The sequence below is a fragment of the Oncorhynchus tshawytscha genome, linkage group LG18, assembly GCF_018296145.1.
Source record: "Oncorhynchus tshawytscha isolate Ot180627B linkage group LG18, Otsh_v2.0, whole genome shotgun sequence".
Taxonomy (NCBI): Eukaryota; Metazoa; Chordata; class Actinopteri; order Salmoniformes; family Salmonidae; genus Oncorhynchus; species Oncorhynchus tshawytscha.
Window position 1 is genome coordinate 26,532,038 of NC_056446.1, and position 16,978 is coordinate 26,549,015.

The 16,978-nt window shown below is 46.2% G+C and overlaps 1 protein-coding gene across 13 annotated transcripts in view; it reads left to right on the forward strand.

Annotated features, from left to right (window-relative positions):
* The window catches only part of otofa (otoferlin a), a 128,033-nt gene that overhangs the window by 48,785 nt on the left and 62,270 nt on the right, over positions 1–16,978 (forward strand). For 11 of the 13 annotated variants that reach the window (XM_042300877.1, XM_042300882.1, XM_042300878.1 and 8 more), the window contains one exon: positions 9,829–9,870. The exons of the other annotated variants lie outside the window; for them this stretch is intronic. In XM_042300877.1, coding sequence (XP_042156811.1) covers positions 9,829–9,870 — 42 coding nt within the window. The remainder of the gene's footprint in view (positions 1–9,828; positions 9,871–16,978) is intronic. 13 annotated transcript variants of the gene reach the window in all.

The window sequence follows — 16,978 nt, forward strand, 5'->3', positions numbered from 1 at the left end:
AATGTGTTACAGCAGTATGTTTCAGCCTCCAGGCAGTAGGGAGGGAATGTGTTACAGCAGTATGTTTCAGCCTCCAGTCAGTAGGGAGGGAATGTGTTACAGGAGTATGTTTCAGCCTCCAGGCAGTAGGGAGGGAATGTGTTACAGCAGTATGTTTCAGCCTCCAGGCAGTAGGGAGGGAATGTGTTACATGAGTATATTTCAGCCTCCAGGCAGTAGGGAGGAATGTGTTACAGGAGTATGTTTCAGCCTCCAGGCAGTAGGGATGGAATGTGTTACAGTAGTATGTTTCAGCCTCCAGGCAGTAGGGAGGGAATGTGTTACAGCAGTATGTTTCAGCCTCCAGGCAGTAGGGAGGGAATGTGTTACATGAGTATATTTCAGCCTCCAGGCAGTAGGGATGGAATGTGTTACAGCAGTATGTTTCAGCCTCCAGTCAGTAGGGAGGGAATGTGTTACAGCAATATGTTTCAGCCTCCAGGCAGTAGGGAGGGAATGTGTTACTGCAGTATGTTTCAGTCTCCAGGCAGTAGGGAGGGAATGTGTTACAGCAGTATGTTTCAGCCTCCAGGCAGTAGGGAGGGAATGTGTTACAGGAGTATGTTTCAGCCTCCAGGCAGTAGGGAGGGAATGTGTTACAGCAGTATGTTTCAGCCTCCAGGCAGTAGGGAGGGAATGTGTTACAGCAGTATGTTTCAGCCTCCAGGCATTAGGGAGTGAATGTGTTACAGGAGTATGTTTCAGCCTCCAGGCATTAGGGAGGGAATGTGTTACAGCAGTATGTTTCAGCCTCCAGACAGTAGGGAGGGAATGTGTTACAGCAGTATGTTTCAGCCTCGAGGCAGTAGGGAGGGAATGTGTTACAGGAGTATGTTTCAGCCTCCAGGCAGTAGGGATGGAATGTGTTACAGTAGTATGTTTCAGCCTCCAGGCAGTAGGGAGGGAATGTGTTACAGCAGTATGTTTCAGCCTCCAGGCAGTAGGGAGGGAATGTGTTACATGAGTATATTTCAGCCTCCAGGCAGTAGGGAGGGAATGTGTTACAGGAGTATGTTTCAGCCTCCAGGCAGTAGGGATGGAATGTGTTACAGTAGTATGTTTCAGCCTCCAGGCAGTAGGGAGGGAATGTGTTACAGCAGTATGTTTCAGCCTCCAGGCAGTAGGGAGGGAATGTGTTACAGCAGTATGTTTCAGCCTCCAGGCAGTAGGGAGGAATGTGTTACATGAGTATATTTCAGCCTCCAGGCAGTAGGGATGGAATGTGTTACAGTAGTATGTTTCAGCCTCCAGTCAGTAGGGAGGGAATGTGTTACAGCAGTATGTTTCAGCCTCCAGGCAGTAGGGAGGGAATGTGTTACTGCAGTATGTTTCAGTCTCCAGGCAGTAGGGAGGGAATGTGTTACAGCAGTATGTTTCAGCCTCCAGGCAGTAGGGAGGAATGTGTTACAGCAGTATGTTTCAGCCTCCAGGTAGTAGGGAGGGAATGTGTTACATGAGTATATTTCAGCCTCCAGGCAGTAGGGATGGAATGTGTTACAGCAGTATGTTTCAGCCTCCAGTCAGTAGGGAGGGAATGTGTTACAGCAATATGTTTCAGCCTCCAGGCAGTAGGGAGGGAATGTGTTACTGCAGTATGTTTCAGTCTCCAGGCAGTAGGGAGGGAATGTGTTACAGCAGTATGTTTCAGCCTCCAGGCAGTAGGGAGGGAATGTGTTACAGGAGTATGTTTCAGCCTCCAGGCAGTAGGGAGGGAATGTGTTACAGCAGTATGTTTCAGCCTCCAGGCAGTAGGGAGGAATGTGTTACAGCAGTATGTTTCAGCCTCCAGGCATTAGGGAGTGAATGTGTTACAGGAGTATGTTTCCGCCTCCAGGCATTAGGGAGGAATGTGTTACAGCAGTATGTTTCAGCCTCCAGACAGTAGGGAGTGAATGTGTTACAGCAGTATGTTTCAGCCTCCAGGCATTAGGGAGTGAATGTGTTACAGGAGTATGTTTCAGCCTCCAGGCATTAGGGAGGAATGTGTTACTGCAGTATGTTTCAGCCTCCAGACAGTAGGGAGGGAATGTGTTACAGCAGTATGTTTCAGTCTCCAGGCAGTAGGGAGGGAATGTGTTACAGCAGTATGTTTCAGCCTCCAGGCAGTAGGGAGGGAATGTTTTACAGGAGTATGTTTCAGCCTCCAGGCAGTAGGGAGGAATGTGTTACAGCAGTATGTTTCAGCCTCCAGGCAGTAGGGAGGGAATGTGTTACAGGAGTATGTTTCAGCCTCCAGGCAGTAGGGAGGGAATGTGTTACAGGAGTATGTTTCAGCCTCCAGGCAGTAGGGAGGGAATGTGTTACAGCAGTATGTTTCAGCCTCCAGGCAGTAGGGAGGGAATGTGTTACAGGAGTATGTTTCAGCCTCCAGTCAGTAGGGAGGGAATGTGTTACAGCAGTATGTTTCAGTCTCCAGTCAGTAGGGAGGGAATGTGTTACAGCAGTATGTTTCAGCCTCCAGGCAGTAGGGAGGGAATGTGTTACAGGAGTATGTTTCAGCCTCCAGTCAGTAGGGAGGGAATGTGTTACAGCAGTATGTTTCAGCCTCCAGGCAGTAGGGAGGGAATGTGTTACAGGAGTATGTTTCAGCCTCCAGGCAGTAGGGAGGGAATGTGTTACAGGAGTATGTTTCAGCCTCCAGGCAGTAGGGAGTGAATGTGTTACAGCAGTATGTTTCAGCCTCCAGTCAGTAGGGAGTGAATGTGTTACAGCAGTATGTTTCAGCTTCCACGCAGTGCTGTCTGCTGATGACTAATAGCCTGCTCTCTCAGCGAGTACATTTACATGCACACTAATAATTTGATGTTATGGTAGTAGGCTGAGTTTGTAAATAGTAATGTAAACACCACTCTCCTTATGTTAATGTGAATAAGGTCAAAATCAAATTAAACATACACCTGATTTTCTGAGCAATCTATCGAATTATGTAAGGGATAATTAACGAAGGGCTATGCGTTCCGTGGAAAATAATTAACAATGTTGAAGGTGTGTTTTGCAGTAACGGAGTGGAACTTTAACCTTCCATGGAGTTGCATTATTTTCCATAGAATGCATAGCCCTTCGTTGACTATCCCTTTCATTCCATGGCTATAATTGAACACATTTGCCACTAGTAATGTGTTCATTTGCAGGTAGAAATGTGTTCATCCACTGAAGTAGCTAGTAAGCTAGTAAGTTGCATTGTTAACCAAATAAACAGACTTGCTAGTGTATCCAACCGAACCATCAGTCATAGCTTGCTATTATGATAATTGAATTGAACAATGACAATAATGTTTTCAATTCAGCTTTTGCTTTAAAAAGCAGCTCAAACATAGAACATAAATTGAACATTGATTATGGCAGTAGGTTGAGTATGGAAGGAGTCATGTAAACACTTTACTCTGCTTATCTTAAACGGCTCGGCGTAAGTTCAAAATCGAAGTAAGCATACATCAATTAATACACCTGTTTTTCTGGGCAATCCTTTGAATTATTAGGATTTACTGTACCTTCGGAAAGTATTCAGACCCCTTGACCTTTTCCACATTTTGATACGTTACAGCCTTATTATAAAATTTATGACATTTTTTCCCCCTCAGAAATCTACACACAATACCCCATAATGACAAAGCGAAAACAGGTTTTTAGAAATGTTTGCTAATTTATAATAAAAAAACTAACAGAAATACCTTATTTACATAAATAAGTATTTAGACCCTTTGCTATGAGACTCGAAATTGAGCTCAGATGCATCCTGTTTCCATTGATCATCCTTGATGTTTCTATAACTTGATTGAAGTCCACCTGTTGTAAATTCAATTGATTGGACATGATTTGGAAAGGCATACACCTGTCTTGTCACGACTCCCGCCAAAGTCGCTCCCTCTCCTTGTTCGGGTGGCGTTCAGCGGTCGACGTCACCGGTCTTCCAGCCATCGCCGCTCCACCTTTCATTTTCCATTTGTTTTGTCTTGTTTTCCCGCACACCTGGTTTACATCCCCTCATTGCTCTACGTGTATATTATCCTCTGTTCCCCCTATGTCTGTGTGTGGTATTGTTCGTTCGGTACTTGTACATAGGCTGGTTTTGCCCCAGTCTACAGTCTGCGCCGGGTATTGTGTCAACCCGTGTTTTTGTTATTTGTACCCATTTGGGTAATTTGTGCGCTGGCTTTTTCCATGGGCCGGAGTGTTGTGACGCAGTTGCGTTTAATTGTTTTCCTCTGCCTGAAAAAAGTGTGCCTGGTCACTTATCTCTGCTCTCCTGCACCTGACTTCCTTCGACCAGTTGCGCACACTCTGACATGTCTACATAAGGTTCCACACTTTACAGTCTCATCTGGACTGACCACCACAACCTGGAGTACATCTGGGCAGCGAGGAGACTGAATCCTCGTCAGGCAAGGTGGGCCATGTTTTTTACCCGTTTTGTGTTCACCCTTTCCTACAGACCAGGTTCCCAAAATGTGAAGGCAGACGCACTGTCCCGGCCGTATGACACAGAGGAGGGGCCCATGGATCCTACCCCTATACTCCCAGCCTCCTGCCTGGTGGCGCCGGTAGTGTGGGAGCTGGACGCAGACATTGAGCAGGCGTTACGTGCATAGCCCGCTCCCCTCCAGTGTCCCGCTGGGCGTCTGTATGTTCCGTCTGCTGTCCGTGACCGGTTGATCTATTGGGTCCACACGTCACCCTCCTCTAGTCACCCAGGCATCGGTCAGATGGTGCACTGTTTGAGTGGGAAAAACTGGTGGCTCACCTTGGCCAAGGACGTGAGGGTTTATGTTTCCCGCTGCTCGGTGTGCGCCCAGTGTAAGGCTCCTAGGCACCTGCCTAGAGGTAAGCTACACCCCTTACCCATTCCACAGCGGCCATGGTCGCACCTGTCGGTCGATTTCCTTACCGATCTCCCCTCTCACAGGGGAACACTACGACCCTGGTCGTTGTGGATCGTTTCTCTAAGTCCTGCCGTCTCCTCCCTCTGGCCGGTCTCTCTACGGCCCTACAGGCCGCGAAGGCCTTGTTTACGCACGTCTTCCGGCACTACGGGGTGCCTGAGGATATAGTGTCTGATCGGGGTCCCCAGTTCATGTTGAGTGTCTGGAGGGCGTTCATGGAACGTCTGGGGGTCTCGATCAGCCTTGCTTCGGGTTTTCACCCCGAGAGTAATGGGCAGGTGGAGAGAGTGAACCAGGATGTGGGTAGGTTTCTGCGGTCTTATTGCCAGGACCGGCCGGGGGTGTGGGCAGCGTTCGTGCCCTGGGCCGAGATGGCTCAGAACTCGCTCCGCCACTCCTCCACTAACCTCTCCCCCTTCCAGTGCGTACTGGGGTACCAGCCGGTTCTGGCGCCTTGGCATCTGAGTCAGATCGAGGGACGCCGCCCATGTTCACCTCCAGCGGGCCGTGCTGCACCAGAAAGCCAGCGCAGACCGTCACTGCAGTGAGGCCACGGTGTTCACACCAGGGGACTGGGTCTGGCTCTCGACCCGAAACCTGCCCCTCCGCCTGTCCTGCCGGAAGCTGAGGCCGTGGTTTGTGGGGCCATTTAAAGTCCTGAGGAGACTGAACGAGGTTAGTTACAGGTTTCAGCTTCCCCCCTGATTACCATATTAACCCCTCGTTCCATGTGTCCCTCCTCATGCCGGTGGTGGCTGGCCCGCTCCAGGAGTCTGAGGTGCGGGAGTTTCCTCCGCCCCCTGTGGACATCGAGGGGGCCCCGGCGTATTCCGTTCGCTCCATACCGGATACGAGGCGTCAGGCGGGGGGCCTTCATTACCTCGTGCAGTGGGAGGGGTACAGTCCGGAGGAGAGATGTTGGGTTCCGGTGGAGTTCGTGTTGGCCGCTGCAGGAGTTCCACCGTCGCCATCCAGACCGCCCTGCACCTCGTCCTTCAGGTCGTCCCCGGGGCCGGTGTCGGCGCGCTGCTGGAGCCGCATGTCACGACTCCTGACGAAATCGGTCCCTCTCCTTATTCGTGCGGCGTTTGGCGGTCGACGTCACCGGTCTTCTAGCCATCGCCGCTCCACCTTTCATTTTCCATTTGTTTTGTCTTGTTTTTCGCACACCTGGTATATTATCCTCTGTTTCCCCCATGTCTGTGTGTGGTATTGTTCGTTCGGTACGTGTGTGACGCTACAGGCTGGTTTTGCGCCGGGTATTGTGTTAACCCATGTTTAAAAAAAAATGTGTACCCATTTGGGTAATTTGTGCGCTCGCTTTTTTCCATGGGCCGGAGTGTTGTGACGCATTTGCGTTTAATTGTTTTCCTCTGCCTGAAAAATGTGTGCCTGTTCACTTATCTCTGCTCTCCTGCACCTGACTTCCTTCGACCGGTTGCGCACACTCTGACATGTCTACATAAGGTTCCACACTTTACAGTGCAAAACCCTAGGCATGAGGTTGAAGGAATTGTCAGTAGAGCTCCGAGACAGGATTGTGTTGGGGCACAGATCAGGGGAAGGGTATAACATATTCCTGCAGCATTGAAGGTCCCCAAGAACTCAGTGGCCTCCATCATTCTTAAATGGAAGAAGTTTGGAACCATCAAGACTCTTTCTGGAGCTGGCTGCCCAGCCAAACTGAACAATCAGGGGAGAAGGGCCTTGGTCAGGGAGGTGACCAAGAACCCGATGGGCACTCTGACAGAGCTCTAGAGTTCATCTGTGGAGATAGGAGAACCTTCCAGAAGGACAACCATCTCTGCAGCAGTCCATCATTCAGGCCTTTATGGTAGAGTTGCCAGACGGAAGCCGCTCCTCAGTAAAAGGCACACGACAGCCCGCTTGGGACCTGAAGAATCTCAGAACATGAGAATCAAGCTTCTCTGGTCTGATGAAACCAAGATTGAACTATTTGGCTGGAATGCCAAGCGTCACGTCTGGAGTAAATCTAGCACCATCCCTACGGTTAAGCATGGTGGTGGCAGCATCATGCTGTGGGGATGTTTTTCAGCAGCAGGGACTGGGAGACTAGTCAGGATCGAGGCAAAGATGAGCGGAGCAAAGTACAGAGAGATCCTTGATGAAAACCTGCTCCAGAGCGCTCAGGACCTCAGACTGGGGTGAAGGTTCAAATTCCAACAGGACAATGACCCTAAGCACATGGCCAAGACAACGCAGGAGTGGCTTAGGGACAAGTCTCTGAATGTCCTTGAATGGCATAGCCAGACCCGGACTTGAACCCGATCAAACATCTCTGGAGAGACCTGAAAATAGCTGTGCAGCAACGCTCCACATCCAACCTGATAGCTTGAGAGGATCTGCAGAGAAGAATGGGAGAAACTGCCCAAATACAGGTGTGGCAAGCTTGTAGCGTCATACCTAAGAAGACTTATTGCTGTAATCACTGCCAAAGGTGCTTCAACAAAGTACTGAGTGAAGGGTCTGAATACTTCTGTAAATGTGATATTTCAGTTTTCTATGTTTAATAAATTAGCTACAATTCTGAAAACCTTTTTTTGCTTTGTCATTATGGGGTATTGTGTGTAGATTATTGAGGATAAAAAAACAATTGAATCAATATAAGAATAAGGCTGTAACGTAACAAAATGTGGAAAAAGTCAAGGGGTCTGAATACTTTTCAAAGGCACTGTATATCATGGCATTGTTGAATACTGTTGAAGGAAATTCTAGAGCATGCATTATTTCCCTATAATGCACGGTATATCAGCACGGCATAATTCCATTTCCAGCGGCAAATGTGTTCAATTATAACCATGGTATGAAAGGGATAATCAAATAAAATGCAACTCCATGGAAGGTTATAGTTTCCCTCTCCTTGGAACACACCTTCCGCGTCATTCATTATTTTCCATTGAGCTCATAGCCCTTCAATGATTATCCCTAACATGTAAGCAGTTTCAGTGGTGTATTTCATCTATTTGGTCTGTACATGTACAATGTATAGGGCAAGCCTCCCTCTTATGAGGGAAGTGACTTCGGAAAAGACCTGAAAGTATGCATTTTAGAAATGGTTTTCACATACAAACTTTGTATGCCTGAATCTTATAGCCTTTGCAAAAATAACACGGTCGCTGTGGTAGAACATTTGCTTTGATTAGCGATTATCTACAATTATCAATCGTCTCATCAGGCTGCCTGATTTCAGAGGGTGTTTATGTAAACAGGATTATTTGGGAAATGGTTTTTCTTTCAAAGCATGTAAAGGTTTTAAACTAACTATTATATTAATCTGACTCTCCACCATAATTGTATTCTCGTGTGCATGTAACTGTACTCAATGTGGTGTGTTATTGTGTTTTCTGTTGAATAGTGTGTAGGCTAAGACGGTGTAGACAGCATTTATTTTCCTGTTGGCTGGTTTGCCTGGCTAGGTTCCCTAACCCATTATCATAACACATGTTAAGTGTTTGTGTGTGCGTGCGTGTGTCTATATGTCTGTGTGTGTGTGTGTGTGTGCGTGCGTGCGTGTGTGTGTGTGTGTGTGTGTGTGTGTGAGTGTATCTGTGTGTGGTTGGGACCATACATCAGCCACTGTATTTGGATGTATTAGAGTGAGTCTCTCACCATGAGAATCTCCATCCTCCTGACTAGACAGTTTGTAGTGGGAGTCAACTGGGCATTACAATGGAATGGGGCTCTGTCTGTGAATCCTCATGAAAATCTATTGAACTGACACATACAGTTATCATCTCCTAGAGTTTAGATGTACTGATTTAGTGGGTTTTATTGGACAGAACAGAGTTTTTATAGTGTGTCCCCATAGAGCTGATCTGTGGTTTATGAGACCTGTAAAAAAATATCCAGGCTGAGGAGAAAAGGGAAAGGGGGATACCTAGTCAGTCAACTGAAATGTGTCTTCCTCATTTAACGTCCTACGGGTTCGGTGCCACCCCCTCCCCCCGCGGGACATTGAGCTAACGTATGCTAATGTCATTAGCATGACGTTGTAAGTAACAAACAAAAAAATCCAGGACATAAACATATCTGATATGGGCAGAAAGTTAAATTCTTGTTAATCCAACTGTACTGTCCAATTTACAGTGGCTATTACAGTGAAATAATACCATGCTATTGTTTGAGGAGAGTGCACAATTATGAACTTGAAAATGTATTAATAAATCAATTAAGCACATTTGGGCAGTCTTAATACAACATTTTGAACAGACATGTAATTGTTCATTGGATCAGTCTAAAGCGTGGCACACACACGGTTGCCATCTAGTGGCCAAAATCTAAATTGCTCCTGGGCTGTAAAAATACATTACGGTCTTTCTTTTGCATTTCAAAGATGATGGTACAAAAAAAAACACTCACTCACTCACTCACTCACTCACTCACTCATTCACTCACTCACTCACTCATTCACTCACTCACTCACTCACTCACTCACTCACTCACTCACTCACTCACTCACCACTCACTCACTCACTCACTCACACACACACACACACACACACACACACACACACACACACACACACACACACACACACACACACACACACACACACACACACACACACACACACACACACACACACACACACACATAAACACACACCTCTGTCCTTGGTGCTAGACGAGGGCACCTGTCATCTCCTAACTATCGAGGCAACAAAGAGCTAGTCCTGTCAGTGGTACAGTACAGTAGAGTAGCACAGAGGAGAGCTGAGATTTTGTGTGAGAGAGAAGCCCAGTGAACCCACACAGAGTGATGACATACTGATGGAAAACACACAATACAGTACTGGAGGAACAATGATGACCTCATGGAACCACTCTGATGATGTCAATGGGCATTGATGCCATTGTATTAACCTGTCTGGGTTGGTGCTCCTTACAGGGAGGAGAATGAAGAGGAGGACAAAAACAGTGTGAACTCAAGGTACCATATGCTGTTTGGGTTGCAGTGTCTCTCCTCTTTGGGTTGCAGCAGTGCCGTCTTGCATGTTTGAGTGTGCGCGTGTTCATGAGAGAGTGTTTTTTTCAGTGACATGGGAGTAGGACACACACACACGCACACTAGTACCTTGGAATCAAAGCAACTAATTTGTCCCTGAGACCGCATCGTCTGTCACCCTAAGGCAGTATTACATCATAAACTTAATTTATTATCATCTCACGTTCTATGTATGATGACATTTCACCATGATGAAACAGAAGTCATTCCATACCGGCCCTTAAATCTAAATCAATGTCACACCAGAATGGTCTTTCTATTTCATGTAGAATAATTACAATCACAGGGCTTATTATGTTTTATGATTATGCAATTGCTAAGGGCTAGATGTCCATGGTAAGAGGTCGTGGAATCTGGTGTGTGTGATATTCATTAAGATGGTTTTATTACCAGGCTAGCATATGGAACTGTATTACGATGGTTTTATTGCCAGGCTAGCATATGGAACTGTATTACGATGGTTTTATTGCCAGGCTAGCATATGGAACTGTATTAAGATGGTTTTATTGCCAGGCTAGCATATGGAACTGTATTACGATGGTTTTATTGCCAGGCTAGCATATGGAACTGTATTAAGATGGTTTTATTGCCAGGCTAGCATATGGAACTGTATTAAGATGGTTTTATTGCCAGGCTAGCATATGGAACTGTATTACGATGGTTTTATTGCCAGGCTAGCATATGGAACTGTATTAAGATGGTTTTATTGCCAGGCTAGCATATGGAACTGTATTAAGATGGTTTTATTGCCAGGCTAGCATATGGAACTGTATTACGATGGTTTTATTGCCAGGCTAGCATATGGAACTGTATTAAGATGGTTTTATTGCCAGGCTAGCATATGGAACTGTATTAAGATGGTTTTATTGCCAGGCTAGCATATGGAACTGTATTAAGATGGTCATACCATGGGTAATTTAGCGATTTTAAACCCATTGAATAACACATTCATAAATGGCAAAACAGGCAGTGAAAAAAATGTATCATAAGGAATAAGGTTTTGAAGTGTCTGTCCTATACCTAGGAGAAAGCTCAAGCTCAAGTTATACTTCCAGTCAATAGACTGTTAATTAAGATGTTTTTATTGCTAGAGGAATCTGGTGTGTGGGAGATTCATTAAGATGGTTTTATTGCCTACCGTACAATAGATCAGGGGAGAAGCAGAAGGCTAAGAGACATAATCCTAACCTTATTGAGCAGCCAGATTTGGGTCAGAGTTAATGAGAGTTGGAGCCTTGTACAGTACATATCAAACAGAAGATGAAGACTGTGTAGTTTACTGGTGCAACTTAGACCACCCTGTCTGTAATGATAGCATTACATGTGGTTTAAAGGTCATCCCAAATTCCAACATTGGTACAGTTTAGGAAGGAGGACTTCTGTTCTTGACATTGGCATAGACAAAGGATAAGAGAGAGATGGAGTGTGTGTGTGTGTGTGTGTGTGTGTGTGTGTGTGTGTGTGTGTGTGTGTGTGTGTGTGTGCGGTCTCCAGGTCTGAGCTACCATGGTAAAGTGATAGATAAGAAAAATGAGAAAGGGGTTTCACTGGCCTTTTAATTGCTCTTTATCCCTTTGATTGCACACACACACACACACACACACACACACACACACACACACACACACACACACACACACACACACACACACACACACACACACACACACACACACACACACACACCAGTTTACAATTACATTTGAGTCATTTAGCAGACACTCTTATCTAGAGCTACTCTTTGTAGGGTTTCAGAAGTTTTAGGAAGATTGGCAGGGACTCTGCTGTCCTAGCTTCAGGGGGAAGCTTGTTCCACCATTGGACTGCCAGGACAGAATAGAGCTTGGACTGGGCTGAATTGGAACTGGGGTGAAGATAGGGGTGGGAGGGCCAAGAGACCAGAGGTGGCAGAATGGAATGCTCGGGTTGGGGTGTAGGGTTTTGAGCATAGCCTGAAGCTAGGGAGGGGCAGTTCCTCTTGCAAGTGACATGGTCTTTTAGTGGATGCAAGCTTCGTCTGGAAGCCTGTGGAGTGTGCGGAGGAGTGTGGTGACGTGGGAGAACTTGGGACTGTTGAGCACCAGTTGGGGTGCAGTGTTCTGGAGAAGTTGCAGGGTTTTGATAGTGGCGCAGTGGTCTAAGGCCCTGCATCTCAGTATAATAGGTGTCATTACAGTCTCAGGTTAGATCCAGGCTGTATCACATCCCGGACGAGATTGGGAGTCCCGTAGGGCGGTGCACAATTGGCACAGCATCGTCTGGGTTTGGCCTGGGGTAGGCTGTAATTTTAAATGAGAATTTGTTCTTAACTGACTTACCTAGGTAAACAAAGGTTTCATTAAAAGTTTAAAATATAAAAAGCAGGAGCCCAGCCAACAGTGAGTTGCACTAGTCCGGACAGGAGATGACAAGTGCCTGGATTAGCACCTGTGTGAGATGGGGTCTAGAATGTTGTAGAGCATGAACCTGCAGGAGCGAGTCACTGCTTTGATGTTTGCAGAGAACAACAAGGTGTTGTCCAGGGTCACGCCAAGGTTCTTTGCACTCTGAGAGGGGGACACCGTGGAGTTGTCAACTGTGATGGAGAGGTCTTGGAGAGGGCAGGCCTTTCCCGGGGGGAAGAGCAGCTCTGTCTTGCCGAGCTTGAGGTGGTGGGCCGACATCCAAGCTGAGACATCTGCCAGGCATGCAGAGATGAGAGCTTTAGCAGTGTGGAGAGCCTCTGTGACACATGCAGAGAAGAGCAGTCTCTGTTGAGTGATCCGTCTTGAAGCTTGACTGGTTAGGGTCAAGAATATTCTTCTGAGATAGATAGCAAGAGAGTTGGTCAGAGACGGCAAGCTCCAGTGTTTTGGAAAGGAAAGATACCGATCAGTAGTTTTTCACATCAGAGGAGTCAAGTGTTGGCTTCTTGAAGAGGAAACTGCATTCTGAAGTCAAAGGGGATGCAGCCAGTGCATACATTTGTGTACTGGTCCCCCCTGGGAATTGAATCCACATCACTGGCATTGCAAGTGCCATGCTCTACCAACTGAACCCCACGGGTACACAGCTCCAGGCTTTGCCCCCTTCTCTGCACTCCAGAAGGATGTATTTCTGGTCCGTGAACTACAGTTGAAGTCGGAGGTTTACATACACTTAGGTTGGAGTAGTTAAAACTCGTTTTTCAACCACTCCACAAATTTCTTGTTATAGTTTTGGCAAGTCGGTTAGGACATATACTTTGTGCATGACACAAGTCATTTTTCCAACAATTGTTTACAGACAGATTATTTCACTTATAATTCACTGTATCACAATTCCAGTGGGTCAGAAGTTTACATACACTAAGTTGACTGTGCCTTTAAACAGCTTGTAAAATTCCAGAAAATGATGTCATGGCTTTAGAAGCTTCTGATAGGCTAATTGACATTATTTGAGTCAATTGAAGGTGTATCTGTGGATGTATTTCAAGGCCTATCTTCAAACTCAGTGCCTCTTTGCTTGACATTATGGGAAAATCAAAAGAAATCAGCCAAAATTGTAGACCTCCACAAGTCTGGTTCATCCTTGGGAGCAATTTCCAAACACCTGAAGGTACCACGTTCATCTGTACAAACAATAGTATGCAAGTTAAACACCATGGGACCTCGCAGCTGTCATACCGCTCAGGAAGGAGATGCATTCTGTCTCCTAGAGATGAATGGACTTTGGTGCGAAAAGTGCAAATCAATCCGAGAACAACAGCAAAGGACCTTGTGAAGATGCTGGAGGAAACAGGTACAAAAGTATCTATATCCACAGTAAAACAAGTCCTATATCGACATAACCTTAAAGGCCAGTCAGCAAAGAAGAAGCGACTTCTCCAAAACCGCCATAAAAAAGCCAGACTACGCTTTGCAACTGCACATGGGGACAAAGATCGTACTTTTTGGAGAAATGTCCTCTGGTCTGATGAAACAAAAATAGAACTGTTTGGCCATAATGACCATCGTTATGTTTGGAGGAAAAAGGGGGATGCTTGCAAGCCGAAGAACACCATCCCAACCATGAAGCACGGGTGTGGCAGCATCATGTTGTGGGGGTGGGTCTGACTCTTGCTGCAGTAGGGACTGGTGCACTTCACAAAATAGATGGCATCATGAGGACGGAAAATTATGTGGATATATTGAAGCAACAGCTCAAGACATCATTCAGGAAGTTAAAGTTTGGTCACAAATGGGTCTTCCAAATGGACAAGGATCCCAAGCATACTTCCAAAGTTGTGGCAAAATGGCTTAAGGACAACAAAGTCAAGGTATTGGAGTGGCCATCACAAAGCCCTGACCTCAAACCTATAGATAATTTGTGGGCAGAACTGAAAAGGCGTATGCGAGCAAGGCCTTCAAACCTGACGCAGTTACACCAGCTCTGTCAGGAGCTGGTGTAAACTTACATAACATGTATTCCTTTGCAAAGCGGAGGAAACCGAGGCAGGGATTATTTTGAATGTTAATTTGGTTAGGCTTTTGTTTAATTCGTTCAATAATTTTGTTAGTTTTGTGTTGGGATGTAAGCAAGCTCATTCTGTGCCAGCCTGGGGTCGTCATGCTTTCAAAGGCCACCTTTGATCATACCCACAATGCAACAGGTTGGTGGCACATCAAACAGCATTGTGATGGTGTTGTGTTGTGGAGTCTTTTCATCTGTATCAGTGTATCACACGGCAGTGCCAACAAATGACAGATCTAGGAAGTATTTTATGTCTTTAACGTAGACTTAAGGGTCTTTATTCATATGAGGTCTATGTGAACTTACAGTAGCACTGGTAGAATGTTCTGGAGTCTTTTATTGTTACTGTAGCAATGTGTTCTTGGTTTGAAGCTGTGTCTTGTTTGAAGTACTTATAGTCGGTTAGAGCTTTAGTTGTAGACATCAAATGCTATAGTTGTAGAGGTAACTTTAGATTGCAAGAATCTCTTACAACTCAATGTTCCGTGTTGTGTTTTATGTCACTGTTTTCCCTCAAGGTCTTCTGTCTGAGTGCAGTGTTTTGTGTTTTGTAGTGTCTTGCTGTGGTGTATTGCCTGTGCATTATGTTCCATTGTGTTCCTCCCACATGTTGACTGACTGAATGACCCTCTCTGACTTCCTGTCCAAAGCCATGGTGTGGGAATAGATCACCACTCAATACCAGACTCTTTTGGGGTTGAGCAGAATGAACATTTTAAAACAGAGGGGTATTCAGAGAAAGCCTGTTGAAAGTTAACCACCTCTGCTATTCAGCCTCTCCTCCCTCCTTCCTCCTCCCTCCTTCCCCAGTCAACTGCTGAATTGTTTCTCTCAAATCTCTCTTCCTCCTCCCGTTATTTCTCTCTTTCTCTTTCTGTCATCGTTTGTTAGGCGTTCAATTATTTACATCTGGGGGGTGCTAGAGAGCGTGCTATGGAGTAGACGTGTTTTGCTAGAGCTCCGCTCCATTTTTAAACAAATTATTATTTATCTTAACCTCTCACGACCTATATCTTCAAACAAATATGACAAAGGGAAAAGGCACCAGAAAAGGGAGCGCTAAACAAGATAACTTGAATGAGATAGACAGCGAACCAATTTCAACGTCGCCAACCCACGAGGAGTTAGCTGAAGAGGCTAGCTTCCAAGAGCCCCCCACAGAGCCTACGCAAAGTGACATACTGGCTGCCATAAACTCACTAAGCAAGAAGGTGGACACAAGGTTGGCTGATATCTCAAAGAGTATTGGGACTTTGGCCGAAACTGTGAAGGCAACTCAGAGAAGGGTGCATGGGGTTGAGCAAACGACAGTCGATCGTGAGGCCAGGCTACAGGACATAGAGAAACAGTGCGCAACGTTCAAAAATGACAACAAAACCCTTAAAGCCCGACTGGAAATGCTCGAGTCGCATTCAAGACGCCAGAACATCCGAATATGTGGCATCCAGGAGGACACTGAGAAAGGGAAACCCACTGAATTTGTCTCGGAGCTGATACCGGCCCTGCTGGGGAGTGAACACTTCAAAACGGCCATCCTGATCGACCGCGCACACAGATCTCAGGCAACGAAGCCGGCCAAGGGCGGGCCACCAAGGCCATTCATTGTACGGCTGCACTATCCCCAGACCAGGGATCTCATCCTCAAGCTGGCTAGTCAAAAGTTCCCCCTTAACTTCAACGGAGCCAGGGTGTCTTTCTACCCAGATCTTACCTTGGAGGTGAGGAACCAATGGAAAGAGTATGACGCAACAAAAGCAGGGCGGCCAACATCCGATATGGATTCCTCTTCCCAGCCCGGTTTAAGGTGACAGTCGAGGGATCAACACGTATGTTTGACAACCCAAAAGAGGCCGATCTGTTCTTGACAAGCAAGTTCCCTGGCTGAGGATACAGAACGGCTGTGTCAGCCGGCTAAATGACCAAATACAGGCCAGGAATGTGTTTGGATTTCCGGACTATGGCTTTTCGATTAGAAGATCAGAATTTCGGACTTATGATTGGTGAGATGTTGTGGCTAATATAGCATTGTTTGGCACATCATGTTTTAGCGCCACTCACCCCCTAACGTGAGAGTTAAGTGTTAAGTGTTATTTAATATTAGCGTATATGCGGAGCATCTATAGACGACGAGTTAGTTCAAGCGGTATGTCTAGACACCCTAAGGTTTGTGTGTTAGCCAAGGAGTGCTTCGTTTGGGGAAGTCACTCAGTAAAGGGATGGGAGGGGGGATGGGGTCTGTGTTTTATGTTCACGTTTATTATTAGTACAGGTGGCATGACAAGCTCCCGCACGGCGGGACGTTTTTCCTCTGAGTTTTGTATGACAGCAACAATTTCCTCTAAAATAAGAAATGCCACATAGTGACAGAGCACAGAGTAGACCAGGTGGAATAAAGATAGTCAGCTGGAACTGTAATGGCTTAGGGCATGTGGTGAAACGAGCTAAGGTTTTTTCTCATCTTAAATCACTGGGTGCTGACATAGTGTTTCTTCAAGAAACTCTTATTAAACGCTCCGCTCAGGCCAAGCTACGAGTCGGCTGGATCGGTCAGATATACCAGTCT